The 15,766-nt window shown below is 36.3% G+C and overlaps 1 protein-coding gene across 4 annotated transcripts in view; it reads left to right on the forward strand.

Annotated features, from left to right (window-relative positions):
* The window catches only part of LRBA (LPS responsive beige-like anchor protein), a gene marked incomplete at both ends in the record, with an annotated part of 768,451 nt that overhangs the window by 186,339 nt on the left and 566,346 nt on the right, over positions 1 to 15,766 (forward strand). For 3 of the 4 annotated variants that reach the window (XM_079699414.1, XM_079699417.1, XM_079699416.1), the window contains 5 exons: positions 122 to 302; positions 3,400 to 3,527; positions 4,006 to 4,113; positions 8,814 to 8,973; positions 12,317 to 12,758. In XM_079699414.1, the coding sequence (XP_079555540.1) occupies positions 122 to 302; positions 3,400 to 3,527; positions 4,006 to 4,113; positions 8,814 to 8,973; positions 12,317 to 12,758 (1,019 nt within the window). Of the gene's footprint in view, positions 1 to 121; positions 303 to 3,399; positions 3,528 to 4,005; positions 4,114 to 8,813; positions 8,974 to 12,310; positions 12,759 to 15,766 lie in introns of all 4 variants that reach the window. The other variant, XM_079699415.1, reaches the window with a different exon arrangement.

Genomic DNA, 15,766 nt, shown 5'->3' on the forward strand with positions numbered 1-15,766 from the left:
TGTTGAAGTAGATTTGTGAAAGCCTGGCTTTTTGTAAAATTTAGGAATCTGTGGAATGTATCTCATAAAATTGGATTTTTATCAGAATATAAATGTAAATGTCAAACTTTATTCCTTACAGCATGAGCTGGAGAATATTGAACCTACTCAAGGTCTTTCAATAGAAGCCTCTGTGACATTTTTGCAGAGACTAATCAGCCTTGTGGATGTTCTTATATTTGCAAGTTCTCTTGGCTTTACTGAAATTGAAGCTGAAAAAAATATGTCATCCGGAGGAATTCTGCGGCAGTGTCTCCGACTGGGTGAGCTGTTAAAACCCATTACTTAGGAATTTACTTAAAAATTTTTCAGTGATCCAGACATATTAAATTGAACATTTTCTTTTTCCTGTTGGTGGGAAAAAGCGTGCTAAGCAATTTGTCTTATGCTACTTTTTAACCTCCAAAGAGTGAGGGACTGTGTATGTACTGGCTATAGTAGTACTTGTGAAGGTAATAGGTAGAGGAGGAGGACGTGTTTGGAAATTCTGCATTGATTCTGGTCAGCATTACTTCTTCTCCGCCCACTGCCAACCCCCCAATCTCTTTTTGCTTTAAAGTAGTGCTTCTCAAATTTTAAGATGATTCATACACATGGATCACCAAAGGATCTTGTTGAAATGCTGATTAGATTGTATAGGTCTGGGATGAGACCTAAAATTGCCTTTCTAGTAAGTCCCAGGTAATGTTGATGCTGCTTCTCTTACAAACACACTTGAGTAGCAAGGTTCTAAACTAGCATCATTCAAGTATAGCCTTTAGCCAAATAAGCTGTGATAATTTGTTAAAGCAGTTAGTAAGATTATTAAATCTCTGCTCTTCTCCTGGAGGCAGTTCTTCCTTAGGTGAAAGTTAAAGTAAATCAAACGATGTTTTAGTGATATCTGAACTTCCTTAGGTGAAGAAGAAAATTTTTTCTCTATGCAGAAGGTGTCCTGTATCTAGTCATAAACACTGAGACTTTGTTAATGATTTGCTTATTAAATGGTGAGAAGTAGGTGGAGAAACGGGGAACAAAAAATGGAAGCAAAATCTTTAGGAACCATGGCCATATGAAGACAAATTAGAAATAAGGCACCTGTGAAAATATAATACCAACAGTGGAAAATCTAATTAGTTAATGAAGTATTTCCCCATATTTAGCAAGAATATCCGCTACTTAAACAGATGTACTTAGATTTTTTTTGGTACAATAATTATTTTTACTCAAAATGCTATTCAAAGTACTTTTAAACTTAGGACGCTCTAAAGAACTTGGCATACTATTTTTAGGGAGTTTTTAAAAGATTTTAATTGAGAGAGGTTGAAACGGTAAGCACAACAAAACAGAAGCTATCATTTATTGACTCCTGTCGTATGTCATTGCTGATTTTCACGAGTCACCAATCATTTTCTTCCAGCCATTCATTCATTTGTATTTTCTTCCTTTTATTCATGAGAAAGATTGAGATCAAAGAAATTAGGAAATTTGCCAAAAATTTAAAAGCTATAAATTGGTAGAGCTGGAATTTGAATATAGTTTAACTAATGTTCCTACTCTTTCTGTTATAGGATACACCCTTAAACTTTATATCAGTAATATAATTAAAATATTTAGAACCCATTGCTTTTGTATATGCCATTTTTAAAACCTTTCCACTTTTCTAAAAAGAGTGCACGTTTGGAATTGAAAGTACAAGACTGCACTAGCAGTGCTTCACTTTACTCAAGACGTATTAGATTCAGAAGCTAGGGGAATACTGTATCTCCCTCATTTTCATAACTGTAGAAGAAAATAAAGAAATAATTCAGTGTACTCCAGCACCACATGTTCTCATTGTTCAGGATCACTTAATAGAATATGGTAAGCTTGGTAAACAGTCCAAATGTTTTTTTTTTTAAATTAATTAATCAATTTATGGCTGCGTTGGGTCTTCATTGCTGCGTGCGGGCTTTTCTCTAGTTGTGGCGAGTGGGGGCTACTCTTCGATGCAGTGTGCGGGCTTCTCATGGTGATGGCTTCTCTTGTTGCAGGCTCTAGGCTTCAGTTGTTGTGGCAGGCAGGTTCTAGAGCGCAGGCTCAGTAGTTGTGGCACACGGGCTTAGTTGCTCCGCAGCATGTGGGATCTTCCCAGACCAGGGCTTGAACCCGCGTCCCCTGCATTGGCAGGCGGATTCTTAACCACTGCGCCACCAGGGAAGTCCCAGTCCAAATGTTTTGATCCCTGGTCTCCTCACTCCTGTTTTCTTGAAGTTGGGGTTGAGAAGGTAGGATGGAAACAGTAAGAATAAACTGTGCTACTGAGATTGATTGATACTAAGCATTTGAATGTGGTTTTTAACTTTGTAATGCAGACCCAAACTTGATTTTATGCAACCTGTGACAAAAGTAGTGGAAGAGTTATTTTCCTGGGCCTGACTCCAAATTTGACAGAGTTGTATTCCATATTCTCTCTCCCTCCCTTCTTCACTGTGTTCCTTCCCTTTTCCCAACTGTTGTTGCTCTCTTTCAGCACCTTTCTCAATACTTTCCCTTTTCAGCTCTGTGTGTGCTAGCCATATGATAGTCTGGTGGCAGTTAAGGTCGTTATCACAAGTTTGCTATTTTGTTCCTAATTTGCTCTCTCACTCTTGTTGAGACAAATACCTTCAGTGCTACCAAATTGGTTGGGAATTGATTATATGATATCAATCAATTCATAGTCAATTGTGTATTACCTAATTTGTTACTTAAAATTCAAAATTAATTTCTAAATAACTTGAGTTAACTGCCTAAGTGAGATGTTTAGAGAGGTAATTTTAGACCGTATATTAATCACAATCTCTTTTTTGTCCCCTGCCTTTTAAACAGTTTTAATGAAAGCCAGTAAAAGGTAGATTCTATAAATATTCCTTTTAATGCTATACCCTCTCCCAGTCTCTATTAATATCATGCTGTAATGATAAAAATTTTAAGAAAAACATGCAAGTTTCTAGTTTAACTATTGTACTTTAATGAAGGTAATAGAAGGTTATTTTACCCTGGACTAGTTGATGGCAATGTGATTTACTTTCTACTCTCTTACACCTTTAAAAAAAATTCTTTTCTTCCCTGTCTTTTCCTCCATAGATTATTTCAAGTAGCTTATGTGAGACCTAAGAAACAGTACAGTGTTTATTAAGGTTCCTGAACTGATTCTCTTTTAGCAGTGGGCCCTAACAGAGTAGCTAACAAAGTCAGAAAACAAACAGTGGGTGATAAAGCCCAGGGACATTTTAGAAATTTGCTGAAGGTGATGTTTCAAATAAAATCTTATGTAACTCGTATAGGTGAGTTTTGTCAGTCTCATAATCTTAAATATAATTTTTTCTTGCCCAATTTTTTCCTTAAAATAAATTACAGTGTGTGCAGTGGCAGTAAGGAATTGCTTAGAGTGTCAACAGCATTCACAGCTGAAAACTAAAGGCAAAGCAGGAAAAGTCCAGAAAACAACACACAGCCTGATTCCCATGGGGAAATCTGCAGCAAAGGTAAGCATACAGAATAATTAATTAAATAAAAAAGCATTCTCTTATTTTATGATTAAGATCTTAAATTTATTTGTTCATTTCAACATAAAGTTAAATAAATTTGACAGAGGTGCTAAAATAGTTATTTTAGTCTGTGGACATAACCTTCAAATATTTGTGTTTAAGTATACAGTAAAGATTTGCTTATACTTAATCTTGTCTGCTTTTCCAAATGTTTACTTTCCTTGTGTCCATGATACCTTTTCCTTCAAGTATGTCAATTTGTGTTTCACGTACTTGGTGAGTTAGCATGCAGTTTCTTTTTTCCTTCATGACTCCCTTCTACACCCCCCACCCCCGTCCTGACACCCAAAAAAAGAAGACTGAAAGAAGTAGGAAAATAAACTGGGAAAAACAACATTATAGCCTATGGAATACTGTGTTTATTTTTTAAAATGTCTGTGTAATGTATATATTTATATTTTTTTGTCTTAAATAGAGTCCGGTGGATATTGTAACTGGTGGTATATCTCCAGTAAGAGATTTTGACAGGCTCCTACAAGACATGGATATTAATCGACTTAGGGCAGTTGTCTTCAGAGACATAGTAAGTTACAGTATTTCTTTTACATATTCTCTTAGCTGATACATATTTCCTCTGAGGCCCAAAGTATTGAGAGTGAACACTCTTTGTGATATAAAATAGTGAGGTAGAGATAAGAAGGCCTAGATACCAGTTCTCTTGACAATGATTTTAGAATCTTAGAATATTAAAAATATTGTTTATATAAATGGAACTAATATATCAGAGTATTGCTACCAAAAAGAATAGCACATTATTACATAGTAAGCATTGTAAGTGCTTCATATGTTCTTATTCATTCCAACAACTTCTTGAGTTGTGTACTTTGTAATTCCCATTTTATGAATGAGGAATTGGAAGCACAGAGAGCTTGGGTAACTTGTTCAAGCTAATGGAGCTAGTAAATGGTAGGATTCTAACTCCAGAATCTGTGCTCTGAAAGTTTTATATGATATAAAAATACACGATGAGGGGGGCTTCCCTGGTGGCGCAGTGGTTGAGAGCCCGCCTGCCGGTGCGGGGGGCGCGGGTTCGTGCCCCGGTCTGGGAGGATCCCGCGTGCCGCGGAGCGGCTGGGCCCGTGAGCCGTGGCCGCTGGGCCTGCGCGTCCAGAGCCTGTGCTCCGCAGCGGGAGAGGCCACAACAGCGCGAGGCCCACATACCGCAAAAAAAAAAAAAAAAAAAAAATACACGATGAAATGTTGTGTGTGGTGTTTCAAATTTTTTAAAGATGAAAAATAGTTTCGTTTTAGCTAATTTTGATATATAATATGGCAGAGTTTTATGTAGGAATTGTAAAGTCATATAAAAATAGTATAAACATGAAAATAAAAATCACCAGGATTTGGAGTATTATCATTAATATTTATTGAACACTTACTGTGTGTTTAGTACTAGCTGCTCTATATTACATATACGTTTTTTTAAAATAAACTTTATAACTTCAATTTTTAACTTTCCCTTCTCTTTCTCCAGTGTTTTAGTCCTCTTTTGATTCTTCACTAAGCTTTATACAAGTATACAATTTGTTAATAGTAGTTATAGGTAATAATTATTAGCTATAACTAATAGTTTATTTGGTATTAAGCATATAACTGGATGATTTATATGTATTACCTCATTTAATTCACAGAATAATCCTATGAGAAAGATAGCAGTATTAGCTTAGTCTGCTTAAAATCCTACAAGTAGTGAGAGGTAGAAGTGGATTAAGGACCTAGGGAGTCTGATTCGTGAAATTTTGATCTTAACCATTGTACTATAATGCCTCCCTGGATCTCAATTTTTTTGCTTTTTGGTAGCTGTTATTATTCCTTTAATGAAGAAACCATTACTTTTACTTTTTAGAACCCACTGACTGTGGTCCACTTTGGAACCAAATATTGCTGCTTCCTTCTCTCCCCATTCTCTTTCTTTGAGCAGTGGTTGAGTCTATTGCCCCGTAACTTTATATTTCCTAGAATGAAGTTTCAAAATCTAGAATAGATGATGTAACTCTTTGGCTTAAAAAATTCTCTAATGGAAATGCAAATCAAAACTACAATGAGGTAGCACCTCACAGCGGTCAGAATGGCCATCATCAAAAAATCTACGAACAATAAATGCTGGAGGGCTTCCCTGGTGGCGCAGTGGTTGGGGGTCCGCCTGCCGATGCAGGGGACACGGGTTCGTGCCCCGGTCTGGGAGGATCCCACATGCCGCGGAGCGGCTGGGCCCGTGAGCCATGGCCACTGAGCCTGTGCTCCGGAGCCTGTGCTCCGCAGGGGGAGAGGCCACAACAGTGAGAGGCCCGCCTACCGCAAAAAAAAAAAAAAAAAAAAAAAAAAAAAAAAAAAAAAAATGCTGGAGAGGGTGTGGAGAAAAGGGTAGCCTCCTGCACTGTTGGTGGGAATGTAAATTGATACTGCCACTATGGAGAACAGTATGGAGGTTCCTTAAAAAACTAAAAATAGAACTACCATACGACCCAGCAATCCCACTACTGGGCATATACCCTGAGAAAACCATAATTCAAAAAGAGTCATGTACCACAATGTTCATTGCAGCTCTATTTACAATAGGAAGGACATGGAAGCAACCTAAGTGTCCATCGACAGATGAATGGATAAAGCAGATGTTGCACACATATACAATGGAAGATTACTCAGCCCTAAAAAGAAACGAAATTGAGTTATTTGTAGTGAGGTGGATGGACCTAGAGTCTGTCATACAGAGTGAAGTAGGTCAGAAAGAAAAGCAAACACCGTATGCTAACACATATATATGGAATCTGAAAAAAAAAAAAGGTTCTAATGAACCTAGGGGTAGGACAGGAATAAAAACGCAGACATAGAATAGACTTGAGGACACAGGGAGGGGGAAGGGTAAGCTGGGATGAAGTGAGAGAGTAGCATTGATATATATATATACACTACCAAATGTAAAGTAGATAGGTAGTGGGAAGCAGCTGTATAGCACAGGGAGATCAGCTCGGTGCTTTGTGACCATTTAGAGGGGTGGGAAAGGGAGGGTAGGAGGGAGACGCAAGAGGGAGGGGATATGGGGAAATATGTATACATATAGCTGTATATGTTATACAGTAGATTCACTTTGTCATACAGTAGAAACTAACACAACATTGTAAAGCAACTATACTCCAATAAAGACGTTTAAAAAAAAAAATTCTCTAATGGCTTCCCATAGCACTTAAAATGAAATCACAACTCCTCACCCTGGCTCTGTATGATTCGGCTCTTTGGCACTTTCTGATTGGTTATTATATCACGATATTTGGACAGAGAAATAGAGTGTCTCCTGTGTCTGCCATATTCATTTCTGAAAGTAACAAATAACTTTAACTTTTTTGGTAATTATAAAAGTTATATAATTACCTTACAAGAATTTTAGAAAAGAGAGTAGACCATGTTTCCCAAACTATATCCCAGAGCCTCTCTAGCATAAGCAAACTTTGAAGAAAAAGGAAATGACCTAAGACTGGGGATATAAATAAATTATTACCTTGAGATTAAAAGCTAAGGTTTTTAATCAGTCTAATCTGAGTTCAGATTTGCTTTTTCATTTACTGTATGCCCTTAGGTAAATTACTTAACTTTTCTAGGCCTCATCTTACTTAAATGGGTTAATGAATATAGCACAGTGCCTGACTCACAGTAAGTATTCAATAAATGACAGCTACAATTGAAAGTAAATTTGTTTCAGGAGTTAGGACTTAAACATAAGGATCTATGGGATATTTTTTATTTGGGCACAAATCAGGCGTACACTGTCAACTTCATACTGTAGTTAGTAAACACTGAACATATTAATGGGCTAAATAAAGATTAGATGGGTGTAAATAATTTATAAAAGATTAAGCAGGACTTCCCTGGTGGCGCAGTGGTTGAGAGTCCGCCTGCCGATGCAGGGGACACGGGTTCATGCCCTGGTCCAGGAAGATCCCACATGCTGCGGAGCGGCTAGGCCCGCATGGCTGCTGAGCCTGTGCGTCCGGAGCCTGTGCTCCGCGACGGGAGAGGCCACACAGTGAGAGGCCCGCGTACCGCAAAAAAAAAAAGATTAAGCAGACCAAGTTATTTGCCTACGTTTTTAATGTTGATACCATTAACAGCACTTATTATAATAGATGGTAGGACTGTGTGGCAGAGGAACAGAGAAGTTTCTGGAGAAAAGGGATGGTTAATAAAAAAAGGAAAAATGTACATATATCTTTTCCATCAAGACTGGTAAGTTCTTACACATGAACCTAAAAAGTACCATAGATTCTTGTTAGATTATACATACAATACGTCTAATAATCCTATCAAGTAGATATGTTCAGTAGACTCTGAGATCTCATTTTTTTCTCTGAAATTGTGTCCAAAACTTTTGATATTTGTTAATTGTTAACCTTTAGTTTCATTTGTGCCAGTTGTTTCTATTTATTTATCTGCTAGGCAACCGTGTTCTTTGTTTCGCTTATTCTATATTTAGCTGCTACTTGAGGTACCTTTAGTTTTCAGGATTTGCTGGAAGAAGTTGAGTTTTTCCTTTAAATTAATTAAGTTCAAACCTATTTTGAAAAGTTATCGAAATTAGTGATGTGTACAGTGTTCCTTTGAAAATGGGGAATTTGACTAGGTGAACTGGTCATTGATAATACAGATATGTAAGTGATCTGTAGAGCTGAGATGAAGCCTGGACCTCTTTAGAGGTCAGTCTAGTTTGTCCTTTTCTTTCTGGCAGACACTATATTTTCAATTTTGGACACTTGAGTCTGTATTATTTTAAAATACTCTTGAGAATTGCTTTGGCATCCAGTTCTGTATCTGATAACGTTACTTTAAAAAATCTTGAATGTTTGTCTTTTACAAAAACTGTTATTCTGATATTTTAAAACATTTTAATTCTTATGGTTGGAAGCAAAAATAGTTGTTCACATATAATGATAATTGCTATTTGATTAATCTTGCGAAGTATATTAGGACATATCTCTTCAGATTTAGTTACCTAATTTAAAAAAACAAGCCAGCTTCTCTCTTTTCATGTTTCACAAGCATAAAACCTAATATTTACAGGCATTTTCCCAAGAGTATTTGCCTAATCTTTGCTCAGGTGAATTCATTACTATTTTCTGTGTATATTGAAAGATTTGCGAACATGTTTTCTATTTGAATGTTGTCATGTAAAATAAGATTCAAACATGTTATTTAAGAGTGGCATGATCAACTCCTTTTATTTTTCCCCAGGAGGATAGCAAACAAGCACAGTTTTTAGCCTTGGCAGTTGTATACTTTATCTCTGTTCTTATGGTCTCGAAGTACAGAGACATTTTGGAACCCCAAAATGAAAGGCATAGCCAGTCTTTTAAGGAAACTGGTAGTGAAAGCGGGAATTTATCACTCCCTGGTAAGTTTCTGTATTTGATCATCTGGCATCCAAAGTTCAAGTAAAACATTACCTACTTATGATAGTTAAAGTATTGATTCTGGAATTTATGTATAAAGTGAGAGTATATATTTATTTTTACTAATAACCAAATATTTTAATTTAAGTACCATGTAGTTAATTGCAATTGGGAGATGGTTTCTGTTCTTTAAGTAAACCATCTATTTGAAAGATGAGAAAATGTTATTCATTTTTTTTAAAAAAATTATTTATTTATTTATTTATTTATTTATTTACACTTTTTATTTTTGGCTGCATTGGGTCTTCATTGCTGCGTGCGGGCTTTCTCTAGTTGTGGCGAGCAGGGGCTACTCTTTGTTGTGGTGCGCGGGCTTCTCATCATGGTGACTTCTCTTGTTGCGGAGCACGGGCTCTAGGCCTGCGGGCTTCAGTAGTTGTGGCTCGTGGGCTCTAGAGCGCAGGCTCAGTGGTTGCGGCACGTGGGCTTACTTGCTCTGCGGCATGTGGGATCTTCCTGGACCAGGGCTCGAACCCGTGTCCCCTGCATTGGCAGGCGGATTCTTAACCACTGAACCACCACGGAAGCCCGAGAAAATGTATTCTTTACAAATAAAATATTAAACATTTTTGTTTAACTCCACATTTGTTGTAAAGAATAAATAACTTAGGGCTTCCCTGGTGGCGCAGTGGTTGAGAGTCCGCCTGCCGATGCAGGGGACACGGGTTTGTGCCCCAGTCTGGGATGATCCCACATGCCGCGGAGCGGCTGGGCCCGTGAGCCATGGCCGCTGAGCCTGTGTGTCCGGAGCCTGTGCTCCGCAACGGGAGAGGCCACAATAGTGAGAGGCCTGTGTACCGCAAAAAAAAAAAAAGAAAAGAATAAATAACTTATATTCTCTTATGAGACAGATTTGTTAACAAATAACTGTAATAATTGGAGTTATAAAATTAGCTGCCAGTTATAGGGAAAGTTATAAAATTAGCTGCCAGTTATAGAGAAGCAGGTAGTGTAGTTATAGAAGTAGCTGCTACCCAACAGAGGTGATTTATTTATCCAATCAATATTCATTCAGTACCTCCTAGGTACTTGTTCATTATTAATGAACAAAAGAAAAAAAAGTCTGCCCTCCTGGAGCTTGAATTCTAGTGAGAGGAAGTAGAAAATAAGTACATGTAATAAATAAATTGTATAGTATTGATTATTTTAGAAGGTGTTAAGTCCTAAGCAAAGAAAAATTGAATGGGGAAAATTATCAGGAATGACCAGGAGAAAGGGGGTATGGATTTTCACTCTAAGGAGAATGAGAAATTATTGGAGGGTTTTGAGTACAGGAGTTAGAATTGATATATGTTTTTAAAAGTAACACTTGGGATTCTGTTTTAAGAATATACCCTACAGGGCAAGAAAAACCAATGTTTTAGTTATGTACTGCTGTGTTACATGTTACCTCGAAGCTAAAACTCACAACTGTTTTAGTCTTGTTATCATGACTCTATGAATTTGATTCAGATAAGTCACAGTGGTAATGATTCATCCCTGCTCCAGACGTTGTTTGCTGGGGTTGGAAAGTCCGAAATGGCTTTTCTCCTCATTAATCTAGTGCCTCAGCTAGAATGGCTCCGAGAGCTAGGGCTGAATGACTGAAATGGCTAAGCTGGGGTTGTATGTGTGGGGCCTTGCTACTTGTTCTCAGATGAATTCCTTGGTTTTACTCCATTAGTTTGGAGGTCCTCTATCTCTTTATATGGTCTCTCTACATATTCTCTCCAACCAGGTAGTCAGATTGTTTACAGAGGTGTTGAGAAATTCTGAGAATGCACACATTGCCCAATCTTAAGCTTGGGCACAGAACTGGCCCACTTCTACCACATTCGGTTAGTTACAGTGAGTCAGACCCAGCCCAGACTCAGCGACTTCTCAAGGGTGTGAATACCAGGAAGCATGGCCAATAGAACCATTAATGTCACAGTCTTAACATAGCCAGTTAGGAGGATATTGCAATAACCTAGGCAAGAGGTAATTTTGGGGGTGGACTAGGGTGGTAGCTGTAGGGCTAGTGAGAAGCAGTCAGATTCTGGCTATATTTTGATAGTGAGAAAACAGGATTTTAAAATATTAACTGTGGATATGCAAAAGACGGAAGGTAGTCAAGAATGATTATAAGGTGCACTTGGATAGACTGAAGGTGAAACATACTAAGGGAAGAAGATAAGAAATTCAGTTTCCAACATGTTGAGTTTGCGATGTCTTTTAAACATATAAAAGAAGATGCAGAGTAGGCAGTTATAAATAACAGTCTGAATTTTATTTATTTGTGTATTTATTTATTGAAATAATGGTATTTAAAGCTTTGAGAGTTAATGAGACCACTAAGGAAATAAATGTTGATAGAGAAGATAAAAGGATTAAGAACTGAGTACTAAGTCCCTTCAAGTTAAGAAATCCAGGAGAAAAAGAAGTGCAGGAGGTAAGGAAGGAACAACAGTGAGGTAGTAGATGAAAAACCAGAAGAGCATGGTGTCCTGTAAGCCAAGTGAAAAAAGTATTGTCACGTTGGAGAGAATAATCAGTTGCTGCTGCTATGTCAAGTGCTGTTAGGACTGAGAACTTGACCATTGGATTTAGCAAGCTGCAGCATTTTTGTTGGAATGGAGTGAACACCTGATTGGAGGGAATGAAAATCAAGTAGAAAAGGTGATGCTCCCTGTTGAACTAGATTTTAAGGACCATTGAATTATTCAAGCATTTAGGAGTGGTAACGAGTGTTCTAGCAGTAGAAACCATGATTGAGGTAGAGGTAATTATTGGTGTTGTAAAGTATTATGTGTTATGCCATGAGTAGCAGGAGATAAAGTTGGAGTTGAATAGTCATCTGAAAAATACTTATTGACTACCTACTACTTGCCAGGCATTGTTGTAGGCTCAGGCATTGTCATAGGTGCTGGAGATGAAGTGTTAAAGAATGTAAATTCCATGCCCTGATAAAGTTTACAACTTAGCTGACTCATATTATTGAAGAACCTTGCACTTTATCCTAAGGATTTTGGACTTTTTCTTATAGGCCAATGGCTTTCAACCTTGTGTTGCTACCCATTGGTATGTCATATTCAGTTTGGGGTTTTCTAAGATACTTTGTTATTATTTATTATTATTTATTATTATTTTATTAAACCATCTGATTATTTACTGACTACATTTTATAGATTATTTAATTTGTTTTTTACCTTTAAGAACATGCTGTATATTTCATAATTTAAAATAATTAGGACTGAGTGTATCTTTTTAAAATGAGTTGTAAATTTTTTTATTCATACTTTTCTTCTTTTTCTGGGTAAGATATAGAAAACTCACCAGCAGCACTCAGTCCATTAACTCCAGCATCCATGGAAGAATCTGAAAGTGCATCATCTGCTCGAAGGAGGGACTCAGGCATTGGGGAAGAAATGGCTACTGGTTTAGGAAGCAATGTGGACGCAGCTCCTCCTGTAGCACCTCCAAGTGTCAGTGCAGGCCCAGATGCCATCAGTGAGGTGCTGTGCACTCTTTCTTCAGAAGTCAGTAAATCTCAGGAAACCAAAAGTGATGGAGAAAATGAATTGGATAACAAGGCTGCACCATCAGTTCCAGTTTCAAAAAATATCAATGTGAAGGACATTCTCCGAAGCTTGGTTAACATACCAGGAGATGGAGTCACAGTGGATCCTGCCCTTTTGCCACCAGCCTGCCTTGGAGCTCTTGGTGATCTATCTGTTGAGCAGCCTGTGCAGTTCAGATCTTTTGACAGGTACTGTAAATAGTCTTTAAATATATAAATTATAAGGATTTAAAGGTTATAAATATATAAATTTATAAATATATAAATTTATTGGAATATAGTTGCTTTACAATGTTGTGTTAGTTTATACTGTACGGCAAAGTGAATCAGCTATAGGTATACATATATCCCCTCTTTTTTGGATTTCTTCTCATTTAGGTCACCACGGAGCACTGAGTAGAGTTCCCTGTGCTCTACAGTAGGTTCTCATGAGTTTATAAATATATAAATTATAAGGATTTAAAGGGTAAACAAGAATTTAACTTTGTTAAATTTTGTAGCTTCAACATTTAAAAGGGATGTTTTGATATAGTTTTAAAAATTATAAGGATATTTTGTTGTATATCATTTCAAATTTTTATTTATCAACATAATTATTAAGATTGTTTAAGAATAATTTTAACATTACATTGGCAAGTTGTATATTAAATAATTTTTTTCTTCGTTTGTTACAACTTAGAAATCACCTATATTTACAAATGTTTACCTTTCATTCCCCTGCTGTCGGTACTGTGCCAGCCTTTGTGAAAAAAAGTGGGAATCTGTGGATTCCGACAGATTCAGGAATTAAACAAAGTGTTCAGAGTCTTGCCAGCTTGAAAAAGCTAACTATAGATTCCTGACTTCGTTGGTTCTGCTGTCCTAAGAAACCTTTGGGCAATTTGCTTGAAATTTTTCTTTATATTAAATTTTCTGAAATTCTGCCTGTAAGACATGTATGTATCAGAGTTGTCAAGCATATTCTTTTTCAAAAGTCAATATTTTTATCTGAAAACAAGCTCTACCTTATAGAAAAGTTGCCAGTTAAAAGAAATTTTATTTTTCCTGAATCTGTTGAGGGAAAATTGATATAGTACTCCACACCTGTTGAATATTTTATTGTATATTTTCTACATAACCACAATACATTCATCAAAATAAGGAAATTAACATTGATATAATATTAATACTACCTTCACATCTTGAAATACCTTTCAAGTTTCACTAATTTTCTCGGTAATGCTCTTTATAGTTGAAGGATCGAATTCAGACTTATATGTTGTGTTTTGTTGTATCTCTTTATCCTCCTTCAATTTGGAAGAACAGTTCTTTAGTCTTTCCTTAAATTTAATGACCTGGACACTTCAGAAGATGAGAGCCCAGCTGTTTTGTATATTGTCCTTCAGTTTAGATTTGTCTAATTAGTGTCCTGGGGATTAGATTCAAGTTAAAGCATCTTTGGAAGTAATATCACAGAAGTGATGCTGTTTCTTCCTGTTGTATTCTAACAAGTGGCACATGGCTTTATCTCATTTCTGGTGATACTCATTCTGATCATTTATAAACATGGTATTTTCTGGGTTTCTCCACTGTTAAGGTACTCCCTGGGAAGAGGGGTTTAGAAACTTATCCTCCTCATCAAATGAATTCAGTACATTCATCATATGGCCTTACAGTTTCATACTTTATAGAATGAATTATCATATTATTGTTGTTTTTATTGATGCTCAGATTGTCTCTGATTTGGCCAGTGGGATTTCTTTCCAGTTGGCTTCTGTTTTCTTTTGACATATCCTCATCATAATTTCCCTCTGTCTGGTTATTTATTTCTTTGTGTCTCCAGTTCTCTGTATTTCATCTCATCTCCTAGTTTTCTACTTCAGACTTGCTGGCACATTAGATGTCCAAGCTGGTTAGAATTACTTATATAATTAATAGGCTCTGAAAGAACACAGGGAATGTATGATTTTAATGGAAAAGCTTTTTGCCATCATCCTCTCTCATCTCACTCCCTCTACCTCTGTTTAAAGATTAGGTCAATGTCCTGGAATGATGAGATTGACAGAGTGTAAATTCCAGGTAAATAGCATATTGGTACATGTCTAATGGTGACATTATAGATACAGTGGCTGCTAGATTCAGATGTCTTTTTCTTTTTTATTAGTCTTTATAATATAGGAGTTAGAATATTGACTCTAGAAATCAGATGAAACTGTGTTTGAGTTCTGGCTCTGTTACTTATTAGTGAATTTGGACAAATTACCTCATCCTCCTGAGCCTCAATTTCCTTATCCTTATACTGTGCAATACTATACAGCTATTAAAGAGAAAAAAAGCAGAACAGTATGTACTGGTGTGAAATGATATTGAAGATATATTAATCTATAACACTTAGCATGAAGAAATCCAGAAATTTAAAAGATGATACCTAGTCTTAATGAGGGTATGAAGAAACACTTTTATATTGTTGAGAGGGCATATTGGTACAATTTATCTGAGGGAAAATTGGCAGTTAATTAAAATTTAAAATATGTAAACCTAATTATATAAGTTTATACAGAAGATATATGCAAGTATAAAATGTTTTCTTTCTGCAAGAGGAATTTCATAATTAAGCTAATACCTATTGAGCTTTTACCCTGTGAAGGTGTATTAAAGTGCATTTTTTAGATAGGTAGGTAGGTGGATAGATAGATACTGTTTTTATTCTTACTTTACAGATGATGAAGCCTGAGGCACAGGGAAAGTAAATAAATGCCTTAAGCTTTTGTGCTAATAAATGGTGGAGCTAAAATTTAAACCATGGCCACTGGACTCTAAATCCTGTCATTTGGCTGTGCTATGCAAGCGTAGTTGCCAATTTGTTAAGAATTGGTTACATGTGTTGTTTCCTAGGAATATAGTAAATAACTATGCAGCCACTAATGAGAGAAAAGCACAACTGACATATTGATGTAAAATGATGTTGAAGATACATTATTAAATGGAAAAAGCGGAGAACAGTTTAGTTTGGAATTTATGATCTTTTGAAAAAATACATATATATGTTCCCATATGCTTCAAAAAATTTATAGTGAACTGCAATGGCTATATTTTGAAGGAGAAGAGGTGTAAATGATTAGGTTTTTTCTAATATGCACAATTTTTATAAATTTATTTAAATTTGTATTAATCTTAGATTGAATAGTGAGAATAACTTAAGGGTAGGTTTTTACATT

Source organism: Hyperoodon ampullatus (assembly GCF_949752795.1).
Source record: "Hyperoodon ampullatus genome assembly, chromosome: 1".
NCBI lineage: Eukaryota > Metazoa > Chordata > Mammalia > Artiodactyla > Ziphiidae > Hyperoodon > Hyperoodon ampullatus.